This window comes from Notolepis coatsorum (genome assembly GCF_963971535.1).
Source record: "Notolepis coatsorum genome assembly, chromosome: 1".
Taxonomy (NCBI): Eukaryota; Metazoa; Chordata; class Actinopteri; order Aulopiformes; family Paralepididae; genus Notolepis; species Notolepis coatsorum.
Genome location: NC_140165.1, coordinates 172,294,454 through 172,321,083, shown reverse-complemented (window position 1 = coordinate 172,321,083; position 26,630 = coordinate 172,294,454). Strand labels below are relative to the sequence as shown.

Genomic DNA, 26,630 nt, shown 5'->3' with positions numbered 1-26,630 from the left:
AGGAAGAAGTCTCTCGTCACATTGAATGCCCTTTTAGATGGAGAATGTGACTGCATTCTGTCCCTTCCTTTTCCCTATTTCTGACGCAACTGGCTTGTACCTGTCACCTCCTTCCAGTATCTTGCTCAAGACAACAAGGTCTCATCAGAAAATGTAAATAAAGTACTAATCGACCACAGGAAGAAAAAGATACATAATGTACGTTATGTCATAGCCATAAATAATATATTCACGTGTTGTATCGGCAGAACCAGGAGTTGAACCAAATCATTGCAATCGCGGCCGAGTGCTCTCACCACCATCTAATTATGATTATAGTTAGAGTTGAGGTTAGTTTTAACATTCTCTTAACGGTTATGGTTAAGACATAAAGTTAGGGTTAAGGTTAGTTTTAACATTCGCTTATAAAGCTAGGGTTAGGGTTAGTTTTAACATTCGCTTCAGGACCCCAGGAAGACCCCAGGAAGACCCCAGGAAGACCCCAGGAAAACCCCAGGAAGACCCCAGGAAGACCCCAGGAAAACCCCAGGAAGACCCCAGGAAGACCCCAGGAAAACCCCAGGACGACTAGAGGCTCTTTCACGTGTCTCTAATGGGGATCCTTTAGTTTAATAAACATAAACATAAAAACATAAACATTCGCTTAAAAGACATAAGAGACACAAGTTAGGGTTAAGGTTTGAGCCCCAGAAGGGGAATTTAAATGTAAAAAGTTTAATCTTAAACTAATATACAGTATGTACTTATTTGTAATATGTTACATTTTCCATACAATACGTAAAATATATTACTTACTTATATGTACATTATGTACCTGGTGTCCTGTGGTGCTTTATTTACATCTTCTAAGCCAGACCAGGCTGCCCATCACTACTCCCAGGCCTTATGAACCCTAATCCTAATCTGCCCTCTGACCCTCTGGTCTCCACCTCTGACCTCTGACCCTTCACTCCATCCTGTCGTTCCCATCGCCGTTGATCTGTACCACACAGTCCTTGTCCATGGAGTGGGCCGTGTCAAAGTGCTGGGCGCTAACCTTGTACCTCCCCCGTGCGTCTACCCTAATGGCGCGGACAAAGCGCCGGTCGAACAGGATCTCCTGGCGGAGGTAGGAGGTTCTCTTCTGGCAGGCGTCGCCCGTGCCCTCCTGCGAGGCGGACAGGAACACCACGAGCTCGAAGTGGCCGGCGCCGCCCTCACACAGGGCCGGGTGCAGGGCGCTGTGGTGATCCAGGGGGTGGTAGAAGGTGAGGGGGAAGATGAAGAAGGGACAGGGGCGTTGGCCCAGATGGTCCAGATGGAAGTCCAGGGAGGTCTGGTGCAACGTCTGACCCTCTCGCTCCTCGTAGAGCACGGCGCTCACCTTCACGTCCACCAGGGGGCGGTGGAACACGTTGGTGGCTCGGAACATGAGGCAGGTCTGGCCCTGGTGCTGGCCCACCACCGCCTGGGGGCTGAACTGGATGGCTCCGGCACGCTTCTGAGGACGGGCGATCTTGGCCACGAAGGCTCCTGGATGAGACGAGGGGACGGGAGGTTGCATCAGAATGAATGAAACAAATCAAAATGTTATATGATTAAAAGGTGAACTATGCAGGGATTTGTTTCCATTTACAGAGATGTAATTCGTATAACTATTCTATTTTATGTCATCACAATTCAAAACTAAATCCTTTCGAGTCATTGTGAACCAAACATAATCCTAAAGGGTACATCTTTGAACAGTAAATATGTTTGTAAAAATATTTAGCAGACTTTGCCTCTGTAAACAGCAACAGTGAAATAGTACCTTTCTCAGGAAGCTTTCTATCTTCAAACTATGTTCCAGTTTGTTCAGTTATTTATTTCTCTAAGTTTCACATTTCTTTCTGCAAACTACATAGAACACCAAATCTAAGTGAAATCAAAGCAGAAAAGAAAATGTATTCTAAAGACAATCAAACACCAAAATTCCAAGTTTCATACTCAATTCATATGATTGATTGAAAACTTTATTAACAGATTGCAGAATGGGTACAGTACAGTACAGCGCAATACATACAATTGTTAAGGGGATGTAGACCAGAGAAAGACTTTCGTCTTGTTTACATCAGGGTCCCCCATTTTCAATTCATCATAACATATATGACATAAATTACATACAGATAGACAGTACTGCTACATCTATACATTTATGACATAACCGATTTGCAAATACAGTACTGTTTGTGATACAAAAATAGTCCAGAAAAGAGAGTATATACATTTGACGTAGAAACTGTACATTGGAGGAGGTTGGGTAGGTGGGGTGGGGTTGGGGGGGGGGGGCACTGTACACTGTACATTGGAATATTAACAAAGCCATACTTGGTCATTTACTGTACATTGGAGGGGGTTGGGTTAGGATATTTGCAGGGGCCAGTTTCGAATTGCAGTCTCCCGTAGGTGTTCTTTGAGAGTGGTTTTGAAAGTGGGTAGTGATTCACATTCCTTTACAGCTTTGAGTAGGGCGTTCCACATTGATGTGGCATAATTGCGAAACGTGTTTAGTCCCTTGTTTGAGCCGAATCTGGGTTTATCATGATTTGTGGAGCTCCCTCTGGTGTTGTGATTGTGGTATTCACTGACCTTTGGGAAGTATTTTGACATGTACATGGGTACCTTGGTCGTGTAGTGTATCATATGACTTTGCTTATTGTGATGCTTTCTAAAACTGTGAGGAAACAAAGTCGGCTCTTCTTCAACTGAGATCTACTGTCTCAGATCTACTGTCAACAGTAAAAGTGCAAAGCCAGCAAATCACATCATATATTATATATGTATCATATCATACCATATCACATCATATCATATCATGAGTAAAAGGTAGACTATTCCAGTGTTGCTTTTACAGTTGTACAGTGTCCCCCACCCACCCCTCCTACCCAACCCCCCCCCCCCCCCACTCCTACCCAACTTCCCCCCCCCCCCATCCACCCAACCACCTCCAATGTACAGTACCCCCCCCCCCCCCCCCCCACCTACCCAACCTCCTCCAATGTACAGTTTCTACGTCAAATGTATATACTTTTTCTCTGGACTCTTTTCGTATCACAAACAGTACTGTATTTGGAAATCTGGTATGTCATAAATGTATAGATGTAGCAGTACTGTCTATCTGTATGTCATATATGTCATATATGTTACGATGAATTGAAAATGGGGGACCCTGATGTAAACAAGACGAAAGTCTTTCTCTGGTCTGCATCCCCTTAACAATTGTATGTATTGAGCTGTACTGTACTGTACCCATTCTGTAATCTGTTAATAAAGTTTTCAATCAATCAATCAATAAAGCAGCTTTTGTGTGTGTGTCAGAGTGTCCTTGTACTTTAACCTGATTGTTTGATACTTCTCCCTCAGAATCTAACAGGTAACAGGTATAAAGGTATCCAATTTCTTTGTATAAATTGGCGCTATAGCGCACAGGAGGAGAGAAGGGGTCCCTAAACATGATGTATCACATGTTCTTCCAGCACGCACAGGGTGGTGACATAGAACACAAAACAAGGTCAGACACATTGTAACTTTGCCAAAAACAAAAGTGCTTTTTTTTTGTGGCATTTTACTGCTTTATTTCGGAAGGAAGGTTGGGAGAAGACATGGGGGGAAGACATGGGGCAAAGGTGACCGGGTCGGGGAGTCGAACCCGGGACGTCCGCGTTGCACTGCAGCACAGCTATTGTGAAATGTAGAGTGCACTACAAATAAAATGTATTATTATTATTATTATTATTATTATTATTATTATTATTATTATTATTATTATTATTATTATTATTTTATTATTATTATTATTATTATTATTATTATTATTATTATTATTATTATTATTATTATTATTATTATTATTATTATTATTATTATTATTATTATAGCCATTTGCCGTTGCACAGCCTGTTATTTATGGTAGTTTGACTGATATACCATGGATAGTTCAGGGTCAGAGCCAATCAGAAGGGTCAGTCTGTTGTTGTTTGCCAAACATTGAGGGGCAAATTCACAAAGGGATTGCGCAGCTTTTTCTGACGGTGCAAATAGGCGCAACGGGTGAAATGAGGTGGTAACTGCGTTCCATCAGCATTGCGTCCGGTGCTATTAGTGCGTATTTAAACGAGGTCATGTGTAACCCAGGTTTCAGATTCATAACTATTTAGTCATGGGAACATAAATAGTTATTTCTATTATGTAAGAACAAGAAAGCAATGAAAGGATGATGATGCGATAAAAGATGGTAAATAGCTTTTATTTTCTGAATGCCTGCTTGCAAGCAGGCCAGGTTTTTAGGTTTTCCCAGCACCCCGTTCCACCCTGGGAGCAGTTCCAGACCACCCATCACCACGTGTGCCCACGCTGGGACGAGGCGGTGTGCCGGACCGATACAAGATGGCGAGCCAACCCACTGAACCTCTGATATAGCTCAAGGCTAATGCCAGCCTGATGTGAATACCCCTGTTGCTCAACTCCTGTTACCTCAACAGTCCGGTAGGATTGAACTGATTGAACTTGAATCATAAGAACTTCCACGGATTGAACTGACCTATATCCTTTTCTGATTCACGAACTGATTGAACGAGAATACAAGGACATTCCAAGGGCTTCGACCCCGTTCACCTTTTGTTATTTTGATATTGTGTTTTGTATTTGATTTGATTTAATTTGATATATGGGTACTGATATTCTCCTATAAGAAGGGAGACTTAAAGGGTAAATATAAATACACCCGGTAAGATACTTGGACCACTGATAAGATACTTGAACCATTGATATTTCTCCTATAAGAAGGGAGACTTAAAGGGTAAATACGCCCAGTAAGATACCTGAACTACTGATGTTCTCTTGTAAAGAGGACGAGTTAAAGGGTCAATGTACCCAATAAGATACTTGAATCCCATTGCTTTTCATAGCAGCTCCCACCCCCTTTACTTCTTATCCCGTTTACTACTTTCTTACTTATTCTTTTTGTGATTATACTTACTTAATAGGTGTATAAGTGACTGTGCGTTGCTTTAGACCAAGTTAAGGCATTTGTAACAACTTCTGTGAAGTTAGCTGAGTTAGGCAAGTTCGGTCGAGCACAGCTCTGAACAATGGACAACAACACCGGCGGCGGGCTGGTTTACCCGCGGCAGGACAACAACAACAACAACAGCAACAACGGCGGGCTGGTTTACCCGAGGGAGGCTCTCCTCTGCTTTCGAAACAGAGTTGCAGAACCACCGAGGAATCTACCAGCCGAAATAAGGATTCGCAGACGGGGAAATCGAGCTGGCACGAGCGTGAAGGACAGGATAACGGACAGCAGGAGATTCAAGCCTTACCTGCCCGCTGTCGTCATGGGGAACGTGCGATCGCTGGTCAACAAGACCGACGAGCTCTCAGCCCTGATGATCAACCAGCGTGAGTACAAGGAGGCAAGCCTACTGTGCTTCACCGAATCCTGGCTGAACGAGAACATCCCGGACAGTGCAATAGAACAGGAGGGCTTCACGGTGGTGCGCGCCGACCGGAGTAAACAGAGCGGCAAGCGGAGAGGCGGAGGGCTTGTTGTCTTTGTTAACTCCAAATGGTGCCACCCGGGGCACATCACCATTAAGGAACGTATCTGTTCCCCCGACATTGAACTATTGGCACTGAGTCTGCGGCCATACTATTTACCGCGAGAAATAACACACGTCCTGGCTCTCACTGTTTACATCCCACCCAGCGCGGCGGCGGCGCAGGCGAGTGACGTCATACACTCCACCGTCGCGGCGCTTCAGACAAAACACCCGGATGCATTTATTTTTATCAATGGGGACTTCAACCATGTCAGACTGAACAAGACCCTGACAAACTTCACCCAGTATGTCACCTGCAAAACCAGGGGAGACAAAACTCTGGACCTCCTGTATGCTAACGTGAAGGAGGCTTTCAGTGCGACTTCCCTGCCCCCCCTCGGCCAGTCAGACCACAACCTTGTGAGGCTTGTATCCACATACACGCCTCTCATTAAGAGACAGCCTCCGACCACCATGTCTGTCCCACAGTGGTCTGACGACGTCGAGGAGGAGCTACAGGAGTGTTTCAGGTCGACAGACTGGGATATGTTTGAGAGGGCTTACGGTGATGACATTGATGGACTATCCCACTGCATCACAGACTACATCAGGTTCTGTGAGGAGAGCATCGTACCCACAAAGAGGGTACGCTGCTTCTCAAACAATAAACCCTGGATTAGCAAGGACATTAAACACCTGCTAAACAGGAAAAAGAGGGCCTTCATGGCAGGGGACACTGAGCAGGCCAGGGCTGTCCAAAGGGAGCTCAAAAAAGAGCTAAGGGCAGCCAAGGTCAGCTACAAGGACAGGCTGGAGGGCAGACTACAGGCCAACAACACCAGGGAGGTGTGGGCGGGGGTCAGGAAGATCACTGGTTTCAAACAGCAGGGCACAGCTGTGGAGGGCCCTCCAGAGCGTGCAAACGAGTTCAACTCGTTTTTCAACCGCTTTGACCAGAGTGGCCTCCCCACACCCCTCCCCCCACCCATCGACACCAGCACCAGATCACACCTACAAAGCAGCCCCCCCACCCCCCACCCACCCACACCCATCAGCAACGGCACCCCACCCCCAACACCAGCAGACTGCCCACCACCCCCAACCCTGACGATCACAACCAGTCAGGTCAGTAGGCAGCTCTCCAAAATTAACGTAAACAAGGCCAGAGGACCGGACAACACCAATCCCAGGGTGCTCAAGGTATGTGCAGAGCAGCTGGCAGCACCGCTCCAGCATCTTTTCAACCTCTCCCTGAGGCTGGAGAGGGTGCCCCAGCTCTGGAAGACCTCCTGCATTGTCCCGGTGCCCAAGAAGGGACGTCCCAGCACCCCCAACGACTACAGGCCAGTCGCTCTGACGTCACACGTCATGAAGACGTTTGAGAGACTGGTCCTGCAACACCTCAAGCCCCTGGTGCGTGACTCCCTCGACCCCCTGCAGTTTGCATACCAGGCAAACATCGGGGTGGAGGATGCCATCATCTACATGCTCCACAGAGCGTACACGCACCTGGAGAAGCCGCGCAGCTCAGTGAGGATTATGTTCTTTGATTTCTCCAGCGCCTTCAACACCATCCAGCCGTCACTGCTAGCGGAGAAGCTCTCTGCGATGCAGCTGGAGCACGGCTTGGTGGCCTGGATCAAGGACTACCTCACTGAGAGGCCACAGTACGTCAGACTAAAGGACAGTCAGTCTGACGTACTGGTGAGCAACACCGGCGCCCCCCAGGGAACTGTGCTGTCACCCTTCCTCTTCACCCTCTACACCTCAGACTTCTGCCGCAACTCCAGCGGGTGCCACCTGCAGAAGTTCTCAGACGACTCCTCCATCGTAAGCTACATCACCGACGATGATGAGGAGGAGTACAGAGCCCTGGTGGAGAGCTTCATGGGGTGGAGCGACAGCAACCACCTCCAACTCAACACCAGTAAGACCAAGGAGCTGGTGGTGGACTTCCGGAGGGGCAAGAAGAGGCCCCCCCCGATTCCCATCTCCATCCGAGGGGTGGATGTGGAGATGGTGGACTCATACAAGTTCCTTGGGGTACACCTGAACAATAAACTGGACTGGTCGGACAACACAGAGGCCCTCTACAGGAAGGGACAGAGCAGGCTGTTCTTCCTGAGGAGACTCAGGTCCTTCAATGTGTGCAACAAACTGCTGCAGTCTTTTTACCAGTCTGTTGTGGCCAGCATCCTCTTCTATGCTGTGGCATGCTGGGGAGGCTACATCAACTCAAGGGACACCAACAAGCTCAACAAGCTGGTGAGGAAGGCTAGCTCCGTGGTGGGAGTCGAGCTACCTAGACTTGAGGTGATGGTAGAGAGGGGGATGATAAGGAAGCTGGATGCCATCATGGAGAACCCCTACCACCCCCTCTACGACGAGCTAGTCAAGATGAGAAGCTCGTTCAGCCACAGACTCATCCCCCCCCGACACTCAACTAACCGCCTCGGACAGTCCTTCATACCAGCGGCCATCAGGCTCCACAACAGTGGGCAGCGACTAGCAGCCTCCAGGCCCCACAACAGGGGGCAGCGACAGCGACTGCTACCAGACATTGACCTGGGACTTATAGGAACCCAAGGGAGACAAAGTAGACTACCCTGGTACTTTGATTAATGTATACTCAGTAGATAGTAAATTATAACACTACCTCATGCATACTGCACCTCATGTGACACTGTGAATAATGTGAATATTCCTCAGCTAGTCAGATAGTAAATTATATTGACCATATTGATCAAATTGTTTACACTGCCTGTGTTGTCTTTTACTACCTGTATACTGTGTTGTTTTACTACCTGTACCCCTCCCCCCCTCCCCCCCATGCTGCTATGATGCCTGAATTTCCCCAAGGGGATCAATAAAGGAATATCTTATGATATTGATTATAGTTGAATCGCTGATGGTTCTCCTGTAAAGAAAGATGGTTTAAAGGGTAATTTCACCTAATAAGGTATTTGCATTCCCATAACCTGGAATATTCCTATTGGTACTTTTGTTGTGTTACACCTTCAAAGGAAGAGTTTAAAGGAGCATTTCACCTAATAAGGTATTTGCATTCCCTGCACATTTAAAGGTTTAAATGAATAAGTTTAAACATTTGCCTATTGAAATGATAAACTGATATAGTGTTTACTAATGATAAAGTGATATAGAGTTTACTGATGATAAAAGGATACATCCAATATCCAACCTTGAACCTAGCTTTTAGCTAGAGATAACCTCAGAGACGTCTGAACCAAACCTAATGTGTTGATCCAATAAATCTAGGACTTGATATCAAACTAACCCTCCTTAAAGGAAAGGTTACTGAAAGAATCTAAAAGGGATACTTCAAACAACTAGTACTTTACGTCTGTATGTCTGTATGTCTAGCTAGCGCGCTTTTAGTTAATAAACCGGTCATTGTTAACTCTGTCTCTGGTCTACTATTCTTTCAATTGTGCATATTACTCTTCTCCTCATTCGGATCTAGAACTGTGCCCGTGGCGAACAGCTGTTACTGTTAGTGACACAAGTGCTACATAAATTTGGCGAGCCAGCCAGGAGGAGTATATCACAATTAAAAGAACCAGTCTTTAAGTCTAGAAACTTAAATAGCGTGTAGCGATGGATGTAGTTCAAACTAGCAGCGTGAAAATCCCTAATTCAGTCATAGTCAGCGGTATAATCGATATTACCACTGACGATGAACTGAATGACTTTCTGATGAAACACGGCTCCATTCGGAGAAAGCTCCCCGTAGACCCTTCCGAGTTAGAGCCAGAACCACGTGTTATTATAGAATACGACAGTGGCGAAGCCGTGCAAGAACTTTCCCATTACCGACTAGACACGGCCAACGCTAGTTACCTCATTAGAGACTTAGCCAGCGTTTATGTACCTGTAGTCAGCAACACGGCTACACAGACTTATCTCTCAGACCTAAAGGAGATAGCGAAACTGAGTGGCGAAGACTTTGCGGAAGTCCTCAGGAGAGAACTCTCCACCATCGGCAACGTCCTCACCCTGAACGATCCTGAACCCCAAACTGACGAAGAAACAGGTGGGGAATTATTCGAAATGGCAGACCAACATGTTCCAGAGGCTGCAACACAAGCTAGCCCCTCACCCAGAACAATCCCAGAGCAGCAAGTCCGACTAGAGCACAGCCGGTCTCCTTCACCAGCACGCTCTCAAGAGAATGCACAACCTGCTCTGAGACTCTCCGATGTCAACCCACCTGAGGTGCAAAAGATGATTGTGGAGCACATAGTGAGAAGCGAAGACTCAACCATGCACAGCCAAGCATCACTGAGACTCAGACTCTTCTCTGGGCGAAGACCTCGGCCCGACAGAGAAGTAGACTACGAGACATGGCGTTCCAATGTGGGGATTCTTCTCAAAGACACAAAATTGTCTGATTTACACAAGTCCCGGAAACTCCTAGATAGCCTCATGGCACCTGCCATTGACATCATAAGACACCTGACACCTGAATGTCCCCCAGGAATGTACCTGGAGATCCTCGACTCCGCCTTCGGAACCGTCGAAGATGGAGATGACCTTTTTGCAAAGTACCTCCATACAATGCAAAACAATGGAGAGAAACCTTCAGCTTACCTTCCACGACTACAGGTGATGCTGAATACCACCTACAGAAGAGGAGGAGTAGCTGCAACCGACCTTGATCAGCAACTTCTAAGACAATTCATCAGAGGCTGCTGGGACAACACCATGATAACCGAGCTGCAGCTAGAACAGAGAAAGAGAAACCCACCTACCTTTGCAGAGTTCCTCCTGTTACTCCGCACAGCAGAAGACAAGCGCTCTTCCAAAGAATGCCGCATGAGACAGTACCTCAACGTTTCAAAGCCAAGGGTATCGAGTAACTACCAGGGCATCTGGAACCAATGCGAAGAGGAATGCACTTCACCGCCGATTCCGGACACCAGCTCCGAAGTCCAAAGTTTAAAGGCTCTAGTTGCAGACCTACAGACACAGCTCACAAGAATACCGAACGACAACAAGAGAAGACAAGCGAGGCCAGCTCCCAAGCAAGAAGCCCCGGCATCAGTTAAACCGAAGCCGACGACTGACAGAGGTACTCCCAAGTCCCAAAAGTCAGAGACTCCAAACCCAAATAACTACACAAGCAATAGACCAAGACCCTGGTATTGCTTCAGATGTGGAGAAGATGGACACATAAGACCCCACTGCGAGAGTGAACCAAACCCCTCTCTGTTGGTCTCGAAAAAGAAATTACTAGAGGAGAAACAGCATGCATGGGATGCTGAAAACAAAGCCTCCAAGCCTGATTTTAACTAAAGACAGTTTCTGCTGAGGGACAGGTGGGAACTGAGTCACGAGAGTGATGTCCCAGATGGAAGTGGCGAGCCTCCAATATGTGCTCGACCTCCCATACCAAAGAAGTAGCCCTACAAAAAGGACTGGTTGGAGCTAAATGCACTGCACAAGTAACCATAGAAGGTAAAGAGTGCAGCTGCTTACTCGATACAGGCTCCCAAGTGACAACGATCCCGAATTCCTTCTATCAAGAGAACATGTCTCATCTACCTATCCACTCCTTATACGACCTGCTTGAAGTGGAAGGAGCCAACCGTCAGGAAATTCCCTACCTCGGCTACGTCGAAACTACAATCAAGTTTCCAAAGAGCATGTTCGGAGTAGACATTGAAGCGCCCACCCTAGTGCTGATTGTGCCTGATATGCGCTCCTCTCTGTCATCAGCGCTGATAGGCACAAACGCCCTAGATATCCTGTACAAGCAGTATGCAGACACCACATCTCAGAACTACCAATCCCTGCCATACGGCTACAAGGTAGTCTTGAAAACCCTTGGAGCCAGACATAAACAGTCTGCAGATTCCAGCATGGGCGAAGTGAAACTACATAGCAAAGACCCTGAAACTATCACTCCAGGTCAGACCAAAGTACTCGAGGGATTAGTGAGTTGCAGAGCAACCAACGCAGGAAGATGGGTAATGATAGAGTCCCCAAGGTCAACGGCCTTGCCAGGTGGAATACTGGTATCAGATGGCTTAGCATAGCTACCACGAAAACTGCCACATTGTATACCAGTCATCCTCAAGAACGAGTCCGACCACGATATCACCCTGTCCCCGAAGGTTGTGATAGCCGAGATACATGCAGTCATGAGTGTCCAGTCCCTCAAGACACTTGACGCAGAACTATCGACAGACCCTAACCAAAAATCAAAGCTCAAGTTTGACTTTGGAGACTCTCCAGTACCCCAAGAGTGGAAAGAGAGGATAACTGAACGGCTGAACTCCATGCAAGAAGTTTTCGCACACCACGATCTCGACTTCGGATGCACTGACAAGATGAAGCATCACATAAATCTCAATGACAAGACGCCATTCAAACATCGGGCGAGACCTATACACCCTCAAGATATAGAAGCTGTGCGCAACCACATTCAACAGCTCCTCGACATTGAAGTCATCCGAGAATCTGAATCACCCTTCTCGTCGCCAATTGTAGTCGTCAGGAAGAAGAACGGCGATGTCAGACTATGCATAGACTACAGGAAACTGAACCTCCAAACAGTAAAGGACTCAACCTGGAGGATTCCTTTTCAGCACTGACTGGATCCAAATGGTTCTCAGTGCTAGATCTCAAATCTGGTTTTTACCAGATCGAAATGGAAGAAAAGGACAAGCACAAGACAGCATTTGTCTGCCCGCTGGGATTCTTTGAGTTCAATAGGATGCCTCAAGGAATAACAAATGCCCCAAGCACGTCCCAGAGGCTTATGGAGCAGTGCGTGGGAGAACTGAACTTGAAGCAAGCCCTCGTCTTCCTGGACGATCTGATCGTTTTCTCTTCAACGCTAGAGGAACACGAGGAGAGACTCATGCGAGTCCTGAGCCATCTGAAAGAGTATGGGTTAAAACTATCACCCGAAAAGTGCAAATTCTTCCAGACCTCCGTAAGGTATCTAGGCCACATAGTGTCTGAGAAAAGAGTCGAAACGGACCCAGAAAAGACAACCGCACTCAAAACCTGGCCAAAGCCAACCAAACTGAAAGAACTGAGAGCATTTCTAGGATTCTGCGGTTACTACCGTAGATTCGTCAAAGACTATTCAAAGATAGTGAAACCCCTCAACGCACTTACTGCCGGATACCCTCCAACGAAAAAGCACGGAAAAGCTACAGTGAACACAGAGAAGTATTACAACCCTAAAGATCCCTTCAATGACAGATGGACCCCCGCTTGCCAGACAGCTTTCGACGCTATCATAGAAAGGCTGACAACTGCCCCTGTTCTCGGTTTCGCTGACCCCAAACAGTCCTACATATTGCACACAGATGCAAGCACACTAGGTCTCGGCGCCGCCCTCTACCAGGAGCAGCAAGGACAGAAGCGTGTCATCGCTTATGCAAGCCGCGGATTGTCAAGATGTGTAACCAGGTATCCTGCCCATAAATTAGAGTTCCTTGCCTTAAAATGGTCGGTAACTGAGAAGTTCCAGGATTACCTCTACGGAAGACCATTTCTCGCTGTCACTGATAGCAACCCACTGACATATGTCCTTACCACTGCTAAGCTTGATGCCGCAAGCTACAGATGGTTATCCGATCTATCAACCTTCGATTTCCAGCTACAATACAGAACTGGAAAACAGAATCAAGATGCTGATGGGCTGTCCAGACGACCACACAGCAGACCAGCTGATGACCCAATATCGAGAAAAGAGACGGAAAGAATACAACAGTTTGCGAAAAGACACCTCTCTTAACCAGAGCACGCAAACATGAGTGAAGACATCATTAGAGCCATCTGCGAAAGACACTTAGTTCGCGAAGTGATCGACAACGGCTCTAAAGAGACACCATCCAGCATTGCATCGGTGGTATCACTTGCCCTCCACCCAAGTGCAATCCCAGACAGCTTCCAAGGAGAAGATCAGCTGGGTGGCCTACCCGTCGTTCCGCTGATAACTCCAGCCGAAATGAGAGAAAAGCAAAGAGCCGACACCTGTATCCGTCAAGTACTACAGCTTGTGGAGTCAGGGGAGAAACCTCCACCAACACTCAGAAAGGAAATCCCAGAACTTTACCTTCTACTAAGAGAGTGGAACCGGTTAGAAGTATTGGACAGAGTCCTGTACCGGAAGAGACAAGAAGGCGCACAGACCCATCATCAACTTGTGCTGCCTGAAGACCTGAGACCTATGGTCTTAAAGAGCCTTCACGATGACATGGGCCACATGGGCGTGGACCGAACCCTAGACCTCGTCCGAAAGCGATTCTATTGGCCCAAAATGTCAGCTGAAGTAGAAACAAAGATCAGGACCTGCAACCGATGTGTACAGCGTAAAGTTCCACAAGACAAAGCTGCCCCGTTGGTGAACATCACAGCCACACGACCACTCGAGTTGCTGTGCATGGACTTTCTCAGCTTGGAACCAGACTCCAGTAACACAAAAGACATCTTTGTCATTACGGACCACTTTACGAAATACGCAATAGCGATCCCTACCGCAAATCAAAAAGCGCGGACAGTCGCTAAATGCCTATGGGACCACTTCATAGTCCACTATGGTATCCCGGAGAAGCTCCACAGCGACCAAGGTGCGGATTTCCAGTCCCGCACAATTAGAGAGCTGTGTGAGCTAGCCAACATCAAAAAGATACAAACTACCCCGTACCATCCAAGGGGAAACCCAGTTGAACGTTTAAACAGGACCCTGCTTGATATGCTGGGCACCCTGGAGAATCAGAAGAAAAGCCATTGGCGAGACTACGTCAAACCTCTAGTACACGCCTACAACTGTACTAAGAACGACACTACTGGATTCACCCCGTATGAGCTGATGTTCGGGCGACAGCCAAGGTTGCCTGTGGACATAGCCTTCAACTTACCTGTCAACTACCAGCCACGCTCACACTCGCAGTACGTCCGCAGTCTGAGATCCCACCTTGAAGCAAGTTACAGCAGGGTATCTGCAGGTTTAGCCCAGTCAGATTTAAGGCTTTTTAAGACTTTTTAATGCCACTCAGAATTAAATTTAATACCAATTTCACAATAACAAAATGGCAAAAATCATGCAACGACACCAATTAGTTTAAGTTTAGGGACACGTTGGTCCAAAGATGTTTATTAAAAAATAACTTGGAAACTTAAAAATCTTGAACTTAAAGGAGTAACTGGATTGGATGAATTTCAACAAAGGGGTGACCAAACATAAATAGCAAATATAGCTATACAAAATATACCAGGGGCCAAGCAGCAAGTGCAACAGCCACATTTCCGTCAGAACACATACTACCATAGGACTGATACCTGTAAGAACACATGATTATCACCATAGGACTGATACCTGTCAGAACACATAACTATTACCACCCTCCCCAGGGTATCAAAAAAGTCAACCAACAAACTAGATTCTTGTACCGGATCTGCTCTCTGGTAAACAAGAATACCCTGAAGACTCTGGCAGGAGCACTCATTCAGGGGTACTACGACTATGCTTGCACCTCATGGTACCAAAGCACCTCAAAGGCACAAAAAACAAGATTACAAACATCACAAAACAAACTGGTCAGACTACTGCTTAACCTCACTCCTAAAACCCACTTTACCCCTGCCCACATTCAAAACCGCTCTTAAAGAGCACCTACGGGAGGCTGCAATTAGAAACTAGGCACCGTAAATGTCCAACGCCCCCCCCCCCCCCCTCCTAATGTACAGTCTCCTCCCCATCATATGTATATATTTTCTGTTAGGATCTCTGGGTAACAGTACTGTATATTTGCATATGTCACAAATGTAACAGTACAGTTACTATGAATTGAAAATGGGGGACCCTGATGTAAACAAGACGAAAGTCTCTCTGGTCTGCATCCCCTTAACAATTGTGTGTATTTATCTGTTATCTGTTAATACAGTTTTTCATTTATTCATCCAGTCGTTTTGTTTTTGTGGTTTGGTTGAATGAATGAAAACTTTGTTTAACAGATTGCAGAATGGGTACAATACAGTACGGCTCAATACACACAATTGTTAAGGGGATGCAGACCAGAGAAAGACGTTTGTCTTGTTTCCATCAGGGTCCCCCATTTTCAATTCATAGTGACATTTATGACACTCAACATACATGACATTTATGGCATAGGGACATACAGGTATATAGTACTGTTACATTTGTGACATATAAGATATGCAAATATACAGTACTGTTACCCATAGATCCTAACATAATGATGGGAGGATACTGTACATTAGGAGGGGGTGGGTGGGAGGAAAAAATACATAGTGGGTGACTCTCATCGAACATAAACACAAACGTGTCCTTGTTTACATCCGTGAATAGATTATTTTCAAGTTAAGACCTCAGCTTCAAGTGTTGGCGTGGAGCCGCATGTTATCCAGACTTCTGTTGGTGCAGATGTTATAGTCCTACCTGAGATGGCGGGGCCGAAAAGAAATTCGAAATAGTAGTTTGCAGGCGCCGTTTTTGCAGAGGTACGCTTAGCGCTGCTCAGCATGTGCGACTCGACTGCTCTTTTTTTGTTGTTGCAGCGGGCCTCGTAATGGTCTTTGACTTTGACTGGGACCAACCATCGCGCAAACAGTGGATTGTCGAGCCAGTTCTCGTTAAATTGGCACTTTCCCATATTAACGAGTGCAAATGCTAAACTAAACGTAACGTTATCGCTTCCGCTTCGCCTTGCTAACGTTAGCTAGACTCCACTGAAATTGTTCCCGGCCAACATAAGGACCCGTGTTGGTTCCGCCCCATTCCGGTCTGCGTGATGCTACAACGCGGTCAATAAAAACTCCCGACTTTATCTCCCGTTAACCGTACTTCCCCAGATTTCATAATAAAACATGACATGGCATTTTATCTTTCCTTTCTATGGCATTTTTAAGACCTCTGAAAATGGATTTAAGACATTTTAAGACAAACTAAGGCCTTAATTATTGATAAACCAATTTAAGACTTTTTAAGACTTTTTAAGGATCCGCGGACACCCTGTACAGAGTAGCTACAGAAAATGCAAAGACGACGGCGGACCGCAACAAAGCAAGATTCGACAAACAAGTTGTTGAGTCTACCCTGCAGGAAGGTGACAGGGTTCTCGTCAGAAACGTCCGCATCAGAGGCAAGCACAAGCTAGCAGACCGGTGGGAAACAGATATCTACATTGTAGTGAAACAAACTGGAAATGTCCCAGTCTATGTAGTGAGACCTGAAACCAGAGATGGTCCACTACAAACGCTCCACCGAGACCTACTGCTACCTTGCGGATCCCTTCCTACTACCCCTGAGGAAGATGGACCTACTGACAAACCTAAGCGACCAAGAACTCGACAGAGCCCAAGGGAAGAAAGCTCGAATGAATCAGAGGGAGAAGACCCAGATGATGACTATCTTGATCTCACTTATCACTATGACCATGGAGGTCTAGTGGTGGAAACACAACCCTTTCCAGTGCCCACTGTCGAGGAAGACCCCTCAGATGCAGTCATTCTTCCTGAGGGAGCTCCAGGGACAACTGATGACCCGACGACACTGAACAAGACTATCCCATCCGCAGTGAGACCTACTGAAGGCAGTTTACCTGACCCAGATACAGCGGATCGGGAAAATTACTTACCTGACATGGATCAGGAAGAGAACAACCTACCTGAAAAGACCTTACCAGTTATGAGTTCAGAGGAGAACAATATTAACATGAATGAACCAGAAACCGAACCAGATGGACAGGAGAATGTCCAAGACAATGTGGAAAGAGAAGCGGAAAGAGATGTCAGAGATGGACAGGAGAATGTCCAAGACGATGTGGAAAAAGAAAAGGAAAGAGATGTCAGAGATGAACCCCCAAGAAGGTCGACAAGACATAGAGAACCTCCAAAAGTCCTGACTTATCCCCGACTAGGAAACCCACTAGTAACGATAATCCAGTCACTATTCCAGAGTCTAAGATCAGTAATCACAGACTCTTTAGATGACTCCGACTCCCAAGAACCCCATAGGATTGTGATAATGTAGTCCTGGGATAATATGCACAGGGACGTGCATTAGGATAGAAGGGGAGGATGTAACCCAGGTTTCAGATTCATAACTATTTAGTCATGGGAACATAAATAGTTAATGCCATTGAATAAGAACATAAATAGTTATTGCTATTATGTAAGAACATAAGTAGTTAATATTATTGGGTACCAAGTCCTTTGAATTACAGCACTGCCCTTTAATTTACTTCATGATGCGAGATAGATATCACGACAGCCACGCCTTGCTTTACAGCAGGTGAGTCTTGCACTACGCGCAGATGAGACACACACATCCACGGAGATGACGCAGCTGAACGTTGCTGCTGCCGAGATGAAATAGCATGATAAAAACAGTTATCAAACAGTTATAAAAGATTCCCCCAGTTGCAAAACCGAAGAAGCGTTGCAGTTAAAGTAACCTGCGGTTTTGGTGAGTTTCATCAACATTGTGCTGTTCATTGTCGAATATGCAAAATGGTTAGCTCCATGCTACAAGCTAATAATGCTACAAGCTAAATAACGTAGCTCATTCTGAAATGAAAACTAGGAAGGAACCATTTCAGAAGTACTTATAATTGTATTGATATGCTGTACGATAAGAACAAGGTCTATATACATTTTGACTGTTTTTGAGAGTTTAATATGGAACGTGAGGAATGTCCCATATGCTAGCGCACTTTAGCCTAACTTCATAGGGCAGACGGACATTCCCATGTGCTGTGATAAGGTAGCCTACTTTAGCTTGGCATAGCTAAAAGTAGCCTGATTGATTATTCATTCTGAAAGCAATGAAAGGAGGATGAAGCGATAAAAGATGGTAAATAGCTTTTATTTTCTGAATGCCTGCTTGCAAGCAGGCCAGGTTTTTAGGTTTTCCCAGCACCCCATTCCACCCTGGGAGCAGTTTCAGACCACCCATCACCACGTGTGCCCACGCTGGGACGAGGCGGTGTGCCGGACCGATACAAGATGGCGAGCCAACCCACTGAACCTCTGATATAGCTCAAGGCTAATGCCAGCCTGATGTGAATACCCCTGTTGCTCAACTCCTGTTACCTCAACAGTCCGGTAGGATTGAACTGATTGAACTTGAATCATAAGAACTTCCACGGATTGAACTGACCTATATCCTTTTCTGATTCACGAACTGATTGAACGAGAATACAAGGACATTCCAAGGGCTTCGACCCCGTTCACCTTTTGTTATTTTGATATTGTGTTTTGTATTTGATTTGATTTAATTTGATATATGGGTACTGATATTCTCCTATAAGAAGGGAGACTTAAAGGGTAAATACACCCGGTAAGATACTTGGACCACTGATAAGATACTTGAACCATTGATATTTATCCTATAAGAAGGGAGACTTAAAGGGTAAATACGCCCAGTAAGATACCTGAACTGATGTTCTCTTGTAAAGAGGACAAGTTAAAGGGTCAATGTACCCAATAAGATACTTGAATCCCATTGATGATATTGATTATAGTTGAATCGCTGATGGTTCTCCTGTAAAGAAAGATGGTTTAAAGGGTAATTTCACCTAATAAGGTATTTGCATTCCCATAACCTGGAATATTCCTATTGGTACTTTTGTTGTGTTACACCTTCAAATGACGAGTTTAATGGAGCATTTCACCTAATAAGGTATTTGCACATTTAAAGGTTTAAATGAATAAGTTTAAACATTTACCTATTGAAATGATAAACTGATATAGTGTTTACTAATGATAAACTGATATAGAGTTTACTGATGATAAAAGGATACATCCAATATCCAACCTTGAACCTAGCTTTTAGCTAGAGATAACCTCAGAGACGTCTGAACCAAACCTAATGTGTTGATCCAATCAATCTAGGACTTGATATCAAACTAGCCCTCCTTAAAGGAGAGGTTATTGAAAGAATCTAAAAGGGATACTTCGAAGAACTAGTACTTTACGTCTGTATGTCTGTATGTCTAGCTAGCGCGCTTTTAGTTAATAAACCGGTAATTGGTAACTCTGTCTCTGGTCTACTATTCTTTCAATTGTGCATATTACTCCTCTCCTCATTCGGATCTAGAACTGTGCCCGTGGCGAACAGCTGTTACTGTTAGTGACACAAGTGCTACATATGGGCAGATCATGTTCCTCTTTCTATGTAAATGAGCCTTGTCGGAAAATACTCCCAATTCACAACGGCCAGCGCAAATTGCACCGTGCAGTTAAAGCGACGCTCCTAACGTCTTCAGAGATCTGGTGGTAACTAAGCGTCGTGAGCGGTGTGGAAACATTTTGGTGATTTTGCGCGAGCTCCCACGCACGCGCCCGTGTGTGGATCGACGCAAGATTTATTCCGGTGGTAGATCTTGGAGGGGGGCACGACTTCCCAATGCATTTCCATCAGCGAAAAAGGTCGGGGCACGACGTGGAAAAACCTTGCAGATTTTGCGCAAGCTCCCTCGCATGCGCCCGTATTCCAATCCGTGTAATAATATTCACTGGGGTAGATGTCGTCGTGAGACACAAGTTCCCAATGCATTGTCCCGTGGGATTATGCCCCCCCCCCCCCCCCCGCGGCGATATTAATTGAGGGGCGGATTTGCGGTGATTCTGCACCATGCATGGTCTGCACAAAATATTCAAATGTTTTTAAGATTTTTTTTTTTTGGCGTTTTATCGCTTTATTGCTACTGGGCAGTCCAGTAGATAGAGACAGAGGTGGAATGGGAGACAGAGTGGGGGGAAGACATTCGGCAAATAACGACGGGTTCGGGAGTCGAACCCGGGTCGGCCGTGTCGCGGCTATGTGGTTCGCCACTGGGGCGCCCAATATTAAATTTTTTTAGTTATAATTTGTATTTAATCATTTATTTGTCCATGTTATTCAGCAGTATGCTATTATGAGCAAACTAAATTAGTTAGATTGGACATTTTGATAAATTATTTCAAGTGGAGAATTGAGAAATTCATCACTACTGACTCATTATTATTTATTGATCCCAAATTAACATTCTGACGGCCTGCCTGCAGGCAGTCTGCCCCAGTGCATGTCGCTATACATTAACACTTCCTGCGCCAAAAACGTCGTACAACAGGTTTCAAGTTCATGCGAATTCTGCCAGATCACGGCGTACAACGTTATTTTGATCATATTTCATATTTTCGCCATGGTATTCATATTTCCCTCACGGAGGCTGGTCTGATGCTGAGGGACTCGGCACAACTCTGCAACGCTTCAATACTGCCACCTGGTGGATGATTGGCGAGTTGCCAAACCGGAAACCGAAAAATGGATATCGGTGCGTCTCCTAAATACGTCCGGTCACTCGCTTATCGTTGCGGGACTCAAGACACGTCCATGCGTAGCGATCGCTGCCATAACTCAATAATCGACATGATTTGGGCTGTTATTATTATTATACAAACCGGAAATGGATGGCCTCGATCCCTATCAAATAACTGGGATCTTTTTGCTCCAGTGTCATCGCCCAACGGTAAGAGGAGGCTCAGGCTGCCGTGACTTTCAGCGTTTTTGTTTATTATTACCCATGCAAACTGCTCAATATATCACCCATACTACATGAAGCATTTAACGACGATCACAGAATTATAAACGACCCCCCCCCCCCGTTCACCCGCGCATGATCAGTCATAACATTTAGGACCATGTACAGTTGACATTTTTAATATAGCGTGTATAGGGAATAGACTGCAATCGATCATCTATATATGCATTTATGCCTATATCTCACGTTCTAGGAATTACTGCAGAAAACGATAAAAACATATTTATATTCTAGACGGTATTTTTGTATGAATGTGTGAATGAAAAAGTATAACGTTCCTACATCCTGAACGATAGATAATCGATGTTGAATGGGCCATAGTAATGTCAATTTAGCAATAACATTTTAAAAAGTTATAGCCCTGCAAAGAAGGTGAACATCTCCATAGACTTACAGTGCTGGCAGAGAATGGTATAAGATGATCAAACTCTGTGGCAGTTAATGTGTTAACAGTCGTCTATAATCACATTTAACATTTTAAGCATTTTATGAGCAAACTAAATTAGTTAGATTGGACATTTGAAAACGGTTTCGAATGGCCAAAACATGTCTGGAGATTATAGCTTGCTAACTTAAAACTTTTTCACCAGTTAACCTGAAAGGCGTGCTGATCAGCAGTAATGCAATGTCATGATTGTCGATTGATGGGAGTATCAATAAATAGACAGATTTGTTTATGTAGGCTATATTAAGCAGCACATATAAATGATGAACTAACTTAGTTAATTAATAACTAACATAAATAGCATGGTAATAATATGTAGGTTATTGATCAATGAATGTATTGATAAATAAATTTATATTACAAATGATACACCAGTAGAAGTCATGTTATTTCCTCATTGTGAAAAGCTCCCGCTGTGTGGGTTCTCTCATTCATAACAATGGAAGCAATAACAGCAATAACAAGAATAATAAGAGCTTAATTCCCTCTCCCTCATTTCGGGTTTATTTCCCCCCCTTCCTGATATCTGCCAACAGCGCTGGCAGGTGCAGACTGCTCCGCGAGCAAACTGCACTGGAGCACATTAGGAGCAAATTGCACACCTATGGCCGTGTTTGCAATATCTCATCCGCGCAATGTCCTTAGTGAATGGCTCGCAAAGACGAAGCAGATACTGTGCGCTAAACTCGCGCAGTTAAGGGTGCAATTAACACCGCGCAATCCATTCTTTGTGAATTCGCCCCTGAGTGTTAAACGCCATTTTGAGACCAAACATGAGAAAAATGTAAAGTATGATGCAGACAAGGCTGAATGTGTCCAGGTATGGCAAGCAAGCATCTCATAAAGACGGCAGCATTCTTGTATAGCGCTCTCATATAATTATGAGAGGAACATGGTTATTAAAACTATTGCTATGCACGTTGCCTATATGGATGGAATACAATTACATGTTGGAGATATGGCACTTTGAATCAAAAAGGTTGCTGACCCCTGAACAAGAACAATATAAATTATACTATAGAACATTCTATTTGATAGAACATTCTATTATTATTATTATTATTATTATTATTATTATTATTATTATTATTATTATTATTATTATTATTATCATTATCATTATCATTATCATTATCATTATTATTATTATTATTATTATTATTATTATTATGTTCTATTCTATTGTTATAATTTGTATATATTTTATAATATGTATATCTTTTTTTTAATCTTTTTTTATCCACTTTTTCTCCCATTTTCTATATATTTTTTCTCCCATCCCAATTTCGTATCATCCAATTCAACCCTCCCCTGTCACGGACGCTGTTTCTTGCCTCCCACAAGCCGGCTGCAATGTGGACTAAGTCATACATAGCACAAGTCCCCTCCGGTACTTGAGGTAACAGCAGTCGCATCTTTTCACCTGCGCAGCTCGATCTCTCAGTGGCGAGGAGTAACGCGTGGGAGGCTCACGCTGCCCCCGACACTTCCTGATTCTACTGCGCAGGCGCACCAACCGACCTGTAGGAGTCGCTGTCCACAACGCCTATTGCTTATTAACAGCGGAGGAGTGCTGCCAAGTGCTTCCGCGTTTTCCCTGATTGGCTGCGACACGCCCCGTGGCAGGAGCGGCAGAGCTTGCAGCATTATGTAGCCGTAATCCGCCATGATTTTCATTCAAAGCTTAGCTCACCTGGCAGCGCTGCGGTCCTCTGGTCCTGTGGTCCGTTGGTGACAAGTTTGAATCCCATCAATTTTTTTTTTATTTTTTTTTTTTAACATGTATTCTTTCGCCGGTTAAGGTTAGGCATGGTTAAGGTTAAGGTTAGGCATTGTTTCGGAGTTGGTTAAGGTTAGAAGGGTTAAGTTTAGGCGCTGTTAAGGAGCTGGTTAAGGTTAGAGTTTGTCTTAGAGAATGGCAATATTATTTCTATGGTTAAGGTTAAGGTTAGGCATGGTTAAGGTTAAGGTTAGGCATTGTTTCGGAGTTGGTTAAGGTTAGAAGGGTTAAGTTTAGGCGCTGTTAAGGAGCTGGTTAAGGTTAGCGTTTGTCTTAGAGAATGGCAATAGACAGCCTATTTCCGCACTGCCGCTCTCTCGCGCTGCCGCGGTCACATGGTCACATTGTCACATTCTTGCACTCCTCCGCTGTTAAAAAGCAACACGCGTCCACAACGCCCGATCCCCACCCATCAGTTTCCCACCCCCTAATACGGCCAATGTGTATTAGTACGGATGACCAGCTAAACTGAAAGCAAATGTGGAGCGCTGGGCTCGAACAGGCGAACCCAGCGTCTCCAGATTTCGTGGTGAGCGCCTTGCCCACTACGCCATGTAGCCGCCCATAATATTTATATCTTTATATGATATTTTGTATTATATTTTTATATTGTATATTATTATTTGATATATACTTACCTTTTTATTTTACATTATTATTTCTATTTCTATGATTGTTTTCCGCCCTGCCTGTACTTCCTCTCCCCCCTCCCCCATGCTGCTCTGAAGCCTGACTCTCCCCCGGGGAGATCACTAGAGATCACTAGTAGGGGATCACTAGAGATCACTAGTAGGGGATCACTAGGGGATCACTAGTAGGGGATCACTAGGGGATCACTGGAGGAACACTTGACTTGAATTGAAAATCATCTATAGGTGCCAATGTGAAGATAAATAAAAGTGAGCTGTTTACAAGAACTTTTAGTTTAACAAGGTTCAACTAATTGGAGGTTAAACGAATGTAAACAATACAAGATAAAATAAAAACGGTTTTATGAGAAGATAAGAAATGTATTGATGATGTAGATTAGTGAACAACAATTCAAGCTAACTGTCTACTTGGGGTGAGAAGTAGAACGGTAACAAATTAAATGGAGCACGTTCATTTGGAAAACAGAATATGTCTTTTATGGGGATAGTTTGGATTTCGGGACATTAACGATAGAATCTGTAAGGTCATCAAACAGCGACCTCTGGTGGTGGAGGGGTTCCTCACGCTGGAGTGGCCACAACTCTGCATATAGTTGATGCAACACCACGAGCCACGCGCATGGCGGTGTGAGTGGCACGCGGGCTGTTTGTGTTTTCCTTCTGTCATGGCGTGCTTTATCAGGGGGTGTGTCTTGGATGGGGATGTGGTGGGGATTGATGTGTGCTGTGTTTGGGCAACTGGCTGTTCCCGGGGGGGGGGGGGGGGGGGGGGGGGGGTTCACATGCCTTCGAGCAACGCTGTACTTATTGTACTTATGTTATGCCTATTCTTACATCTGCACATTCTACGTTGCACTACTTTTATACCTATTCTCATGTCTGCACTTTATGCATTGCTTTTATTCTGTCGACTGTATGCTGATTTTATGCCTATATGTTCTTTGGGCTTCGGTCCGTGTGTGAAGGGTGCTATATAGATAGAGTTGTTATTATTTATTATTATTATATTATAAAAAATGTATGCATTGAAATGTCTGTAAGTCTCAACGACATTGACCTCAATTGTCCTTTTCGAGAAAAGATAAAGGTTTGAATTGAATTGAATTGAGCTTCCTCAGTTCAGGCCCGGCTCCGAGCTTCAGACAGGCAGCGAATGGGGTCACAAGACAAAAAGGTCTTAACCCGACCGTCGGTTGTGTGATAGTAAAGGGTTAACCTTCTGTTGTGTGGCAGTGAACGTCTTAATCCACACCATAACATGTGGGCAAACGTAACTATATAAAACAAGAGAAACGTGGTCCTCGAGCATTTTCTATGACGCCATTTGTTGGAACTAGTCCCAAAGTGATGTGATCCAATATGAATCTAGCATGTTTGGTGCTGTGGGTGATTAGAACGTCTGCTTGCATGTCATGGTGTAGATTAAGACCTTGTTGTCTCGTGACCCCATTTGCTTTGAACCGGGCCAGAACTCAGACCACAGGAGTCCGATGAGCTCACCGTGAGGTCATCACATTAACTATACTATAGTCCTTCATGCCACTTAATGTCCAAAGATCTGAACTATCAATTCAAGTAGCCCACTGTACTTGAATAAAGGTACTTGAGTTACTTTACATCCCTGCACTTGGATTTGATTTTGATACTTGATGTGATTACTAGAAAGTTCTTAGTGGGCTTTATCTTCTTTAACACAGAAGCACATCCTGCTTCTCCCCAAGGAAACTATGAATGCGTTTATACTTTGTTTTGCTTAAGTATATTGTGAGGATTTAGTCATAATACACAGGAGTCAACAACTCATGGGCTGGCATGGGACCAGTGGGACCACAGCATGCCAGCATGGGACCAGTGGGACACAGCATGCCAGCTTGGGACCAGTGGGGCACAGCATGCCAGCTTGGTCAAACATGGCATTTTTGGCGTCATATCGAGGTGATTTTCTAAAGACCTTCCTTTCTAAACACCTTATCCCAATCTAGCCAAAACGTCCACGTTAAGATACTGCAGCGCCCCCTGGTGGCATGCAGCCACGGAGCGAGGAGAGGTGTGTATAGCGAAAGGGTGGCGTAGCACTGTACCTGTGATGAAGGCCTCCAGCATGAGGCCCAGCAGCATCTGCACGGCCAGGAGGGCGATGGCGCTGGGACAGTCCCCGCTGGGGAACATGGTGCCGTAGCCGATGGTCAGCTGCGTCTCCAGGGAGAAGGAGAAGGCGGCGGTGAAGCTGGTGATGTACTTGACGCACACCACGTGGCCCTCGGGCGGCGCGTCGTGGTCCACCAGCAGGTCCCCGTTGAGGTGCGCCAGCAGGTACCACAGGCAGGCGAACAGGAGCCAGTGGGCCAGGAAGGAGGTGCAGAAGGCCAGCAGCACCCAGCGCCAGCGCAGGCCCACCACCGCGCCCCACAGGTCCTGCAGCGCCAGCAGCCAGGCGCGCGCCGCCGCCCAGGGCCACCGGCCGGGGGGGGGAGGGGGCGGACGCAGGGAGCAGTGCCCGTCCCTGGTGACCAGGCGTTGGCGGTTCGGCGAGGACAAGAGGGGGGAGGAGGGGGAGGAGGCCGCCTTGCCGCCGAGGACGCTGCTGCTGTTGTTGTTGGATTTGGTCGTCAT

The 26,630-nt window shown here is 45.5% G+C and overlaps 1 protein-coding gene across 1 annotated transcript; it reads right to left on the bottom strand.

Annotated features, from left to right (window-relative positions):
- Positions 1 to 946: 946 nt before the first annotated feature.
- Positions 947 to 26,630, bottom strand: kcnj13 (potassium inwardly rectifying channel subfamily J member 13; the record flags this gene model as incomplete). The annotated part of the gene is made up of 2 exons (XM_084325083.1): positions 947 to 1,512; positions 26,099 to 26,630. 2 exons carry the CDS (start codon positions 26,628 to 26,630, stop codon positions 947 to 949), a joined length of 1,098 nt encoding a protein of 365 aa, XP_084181209.1.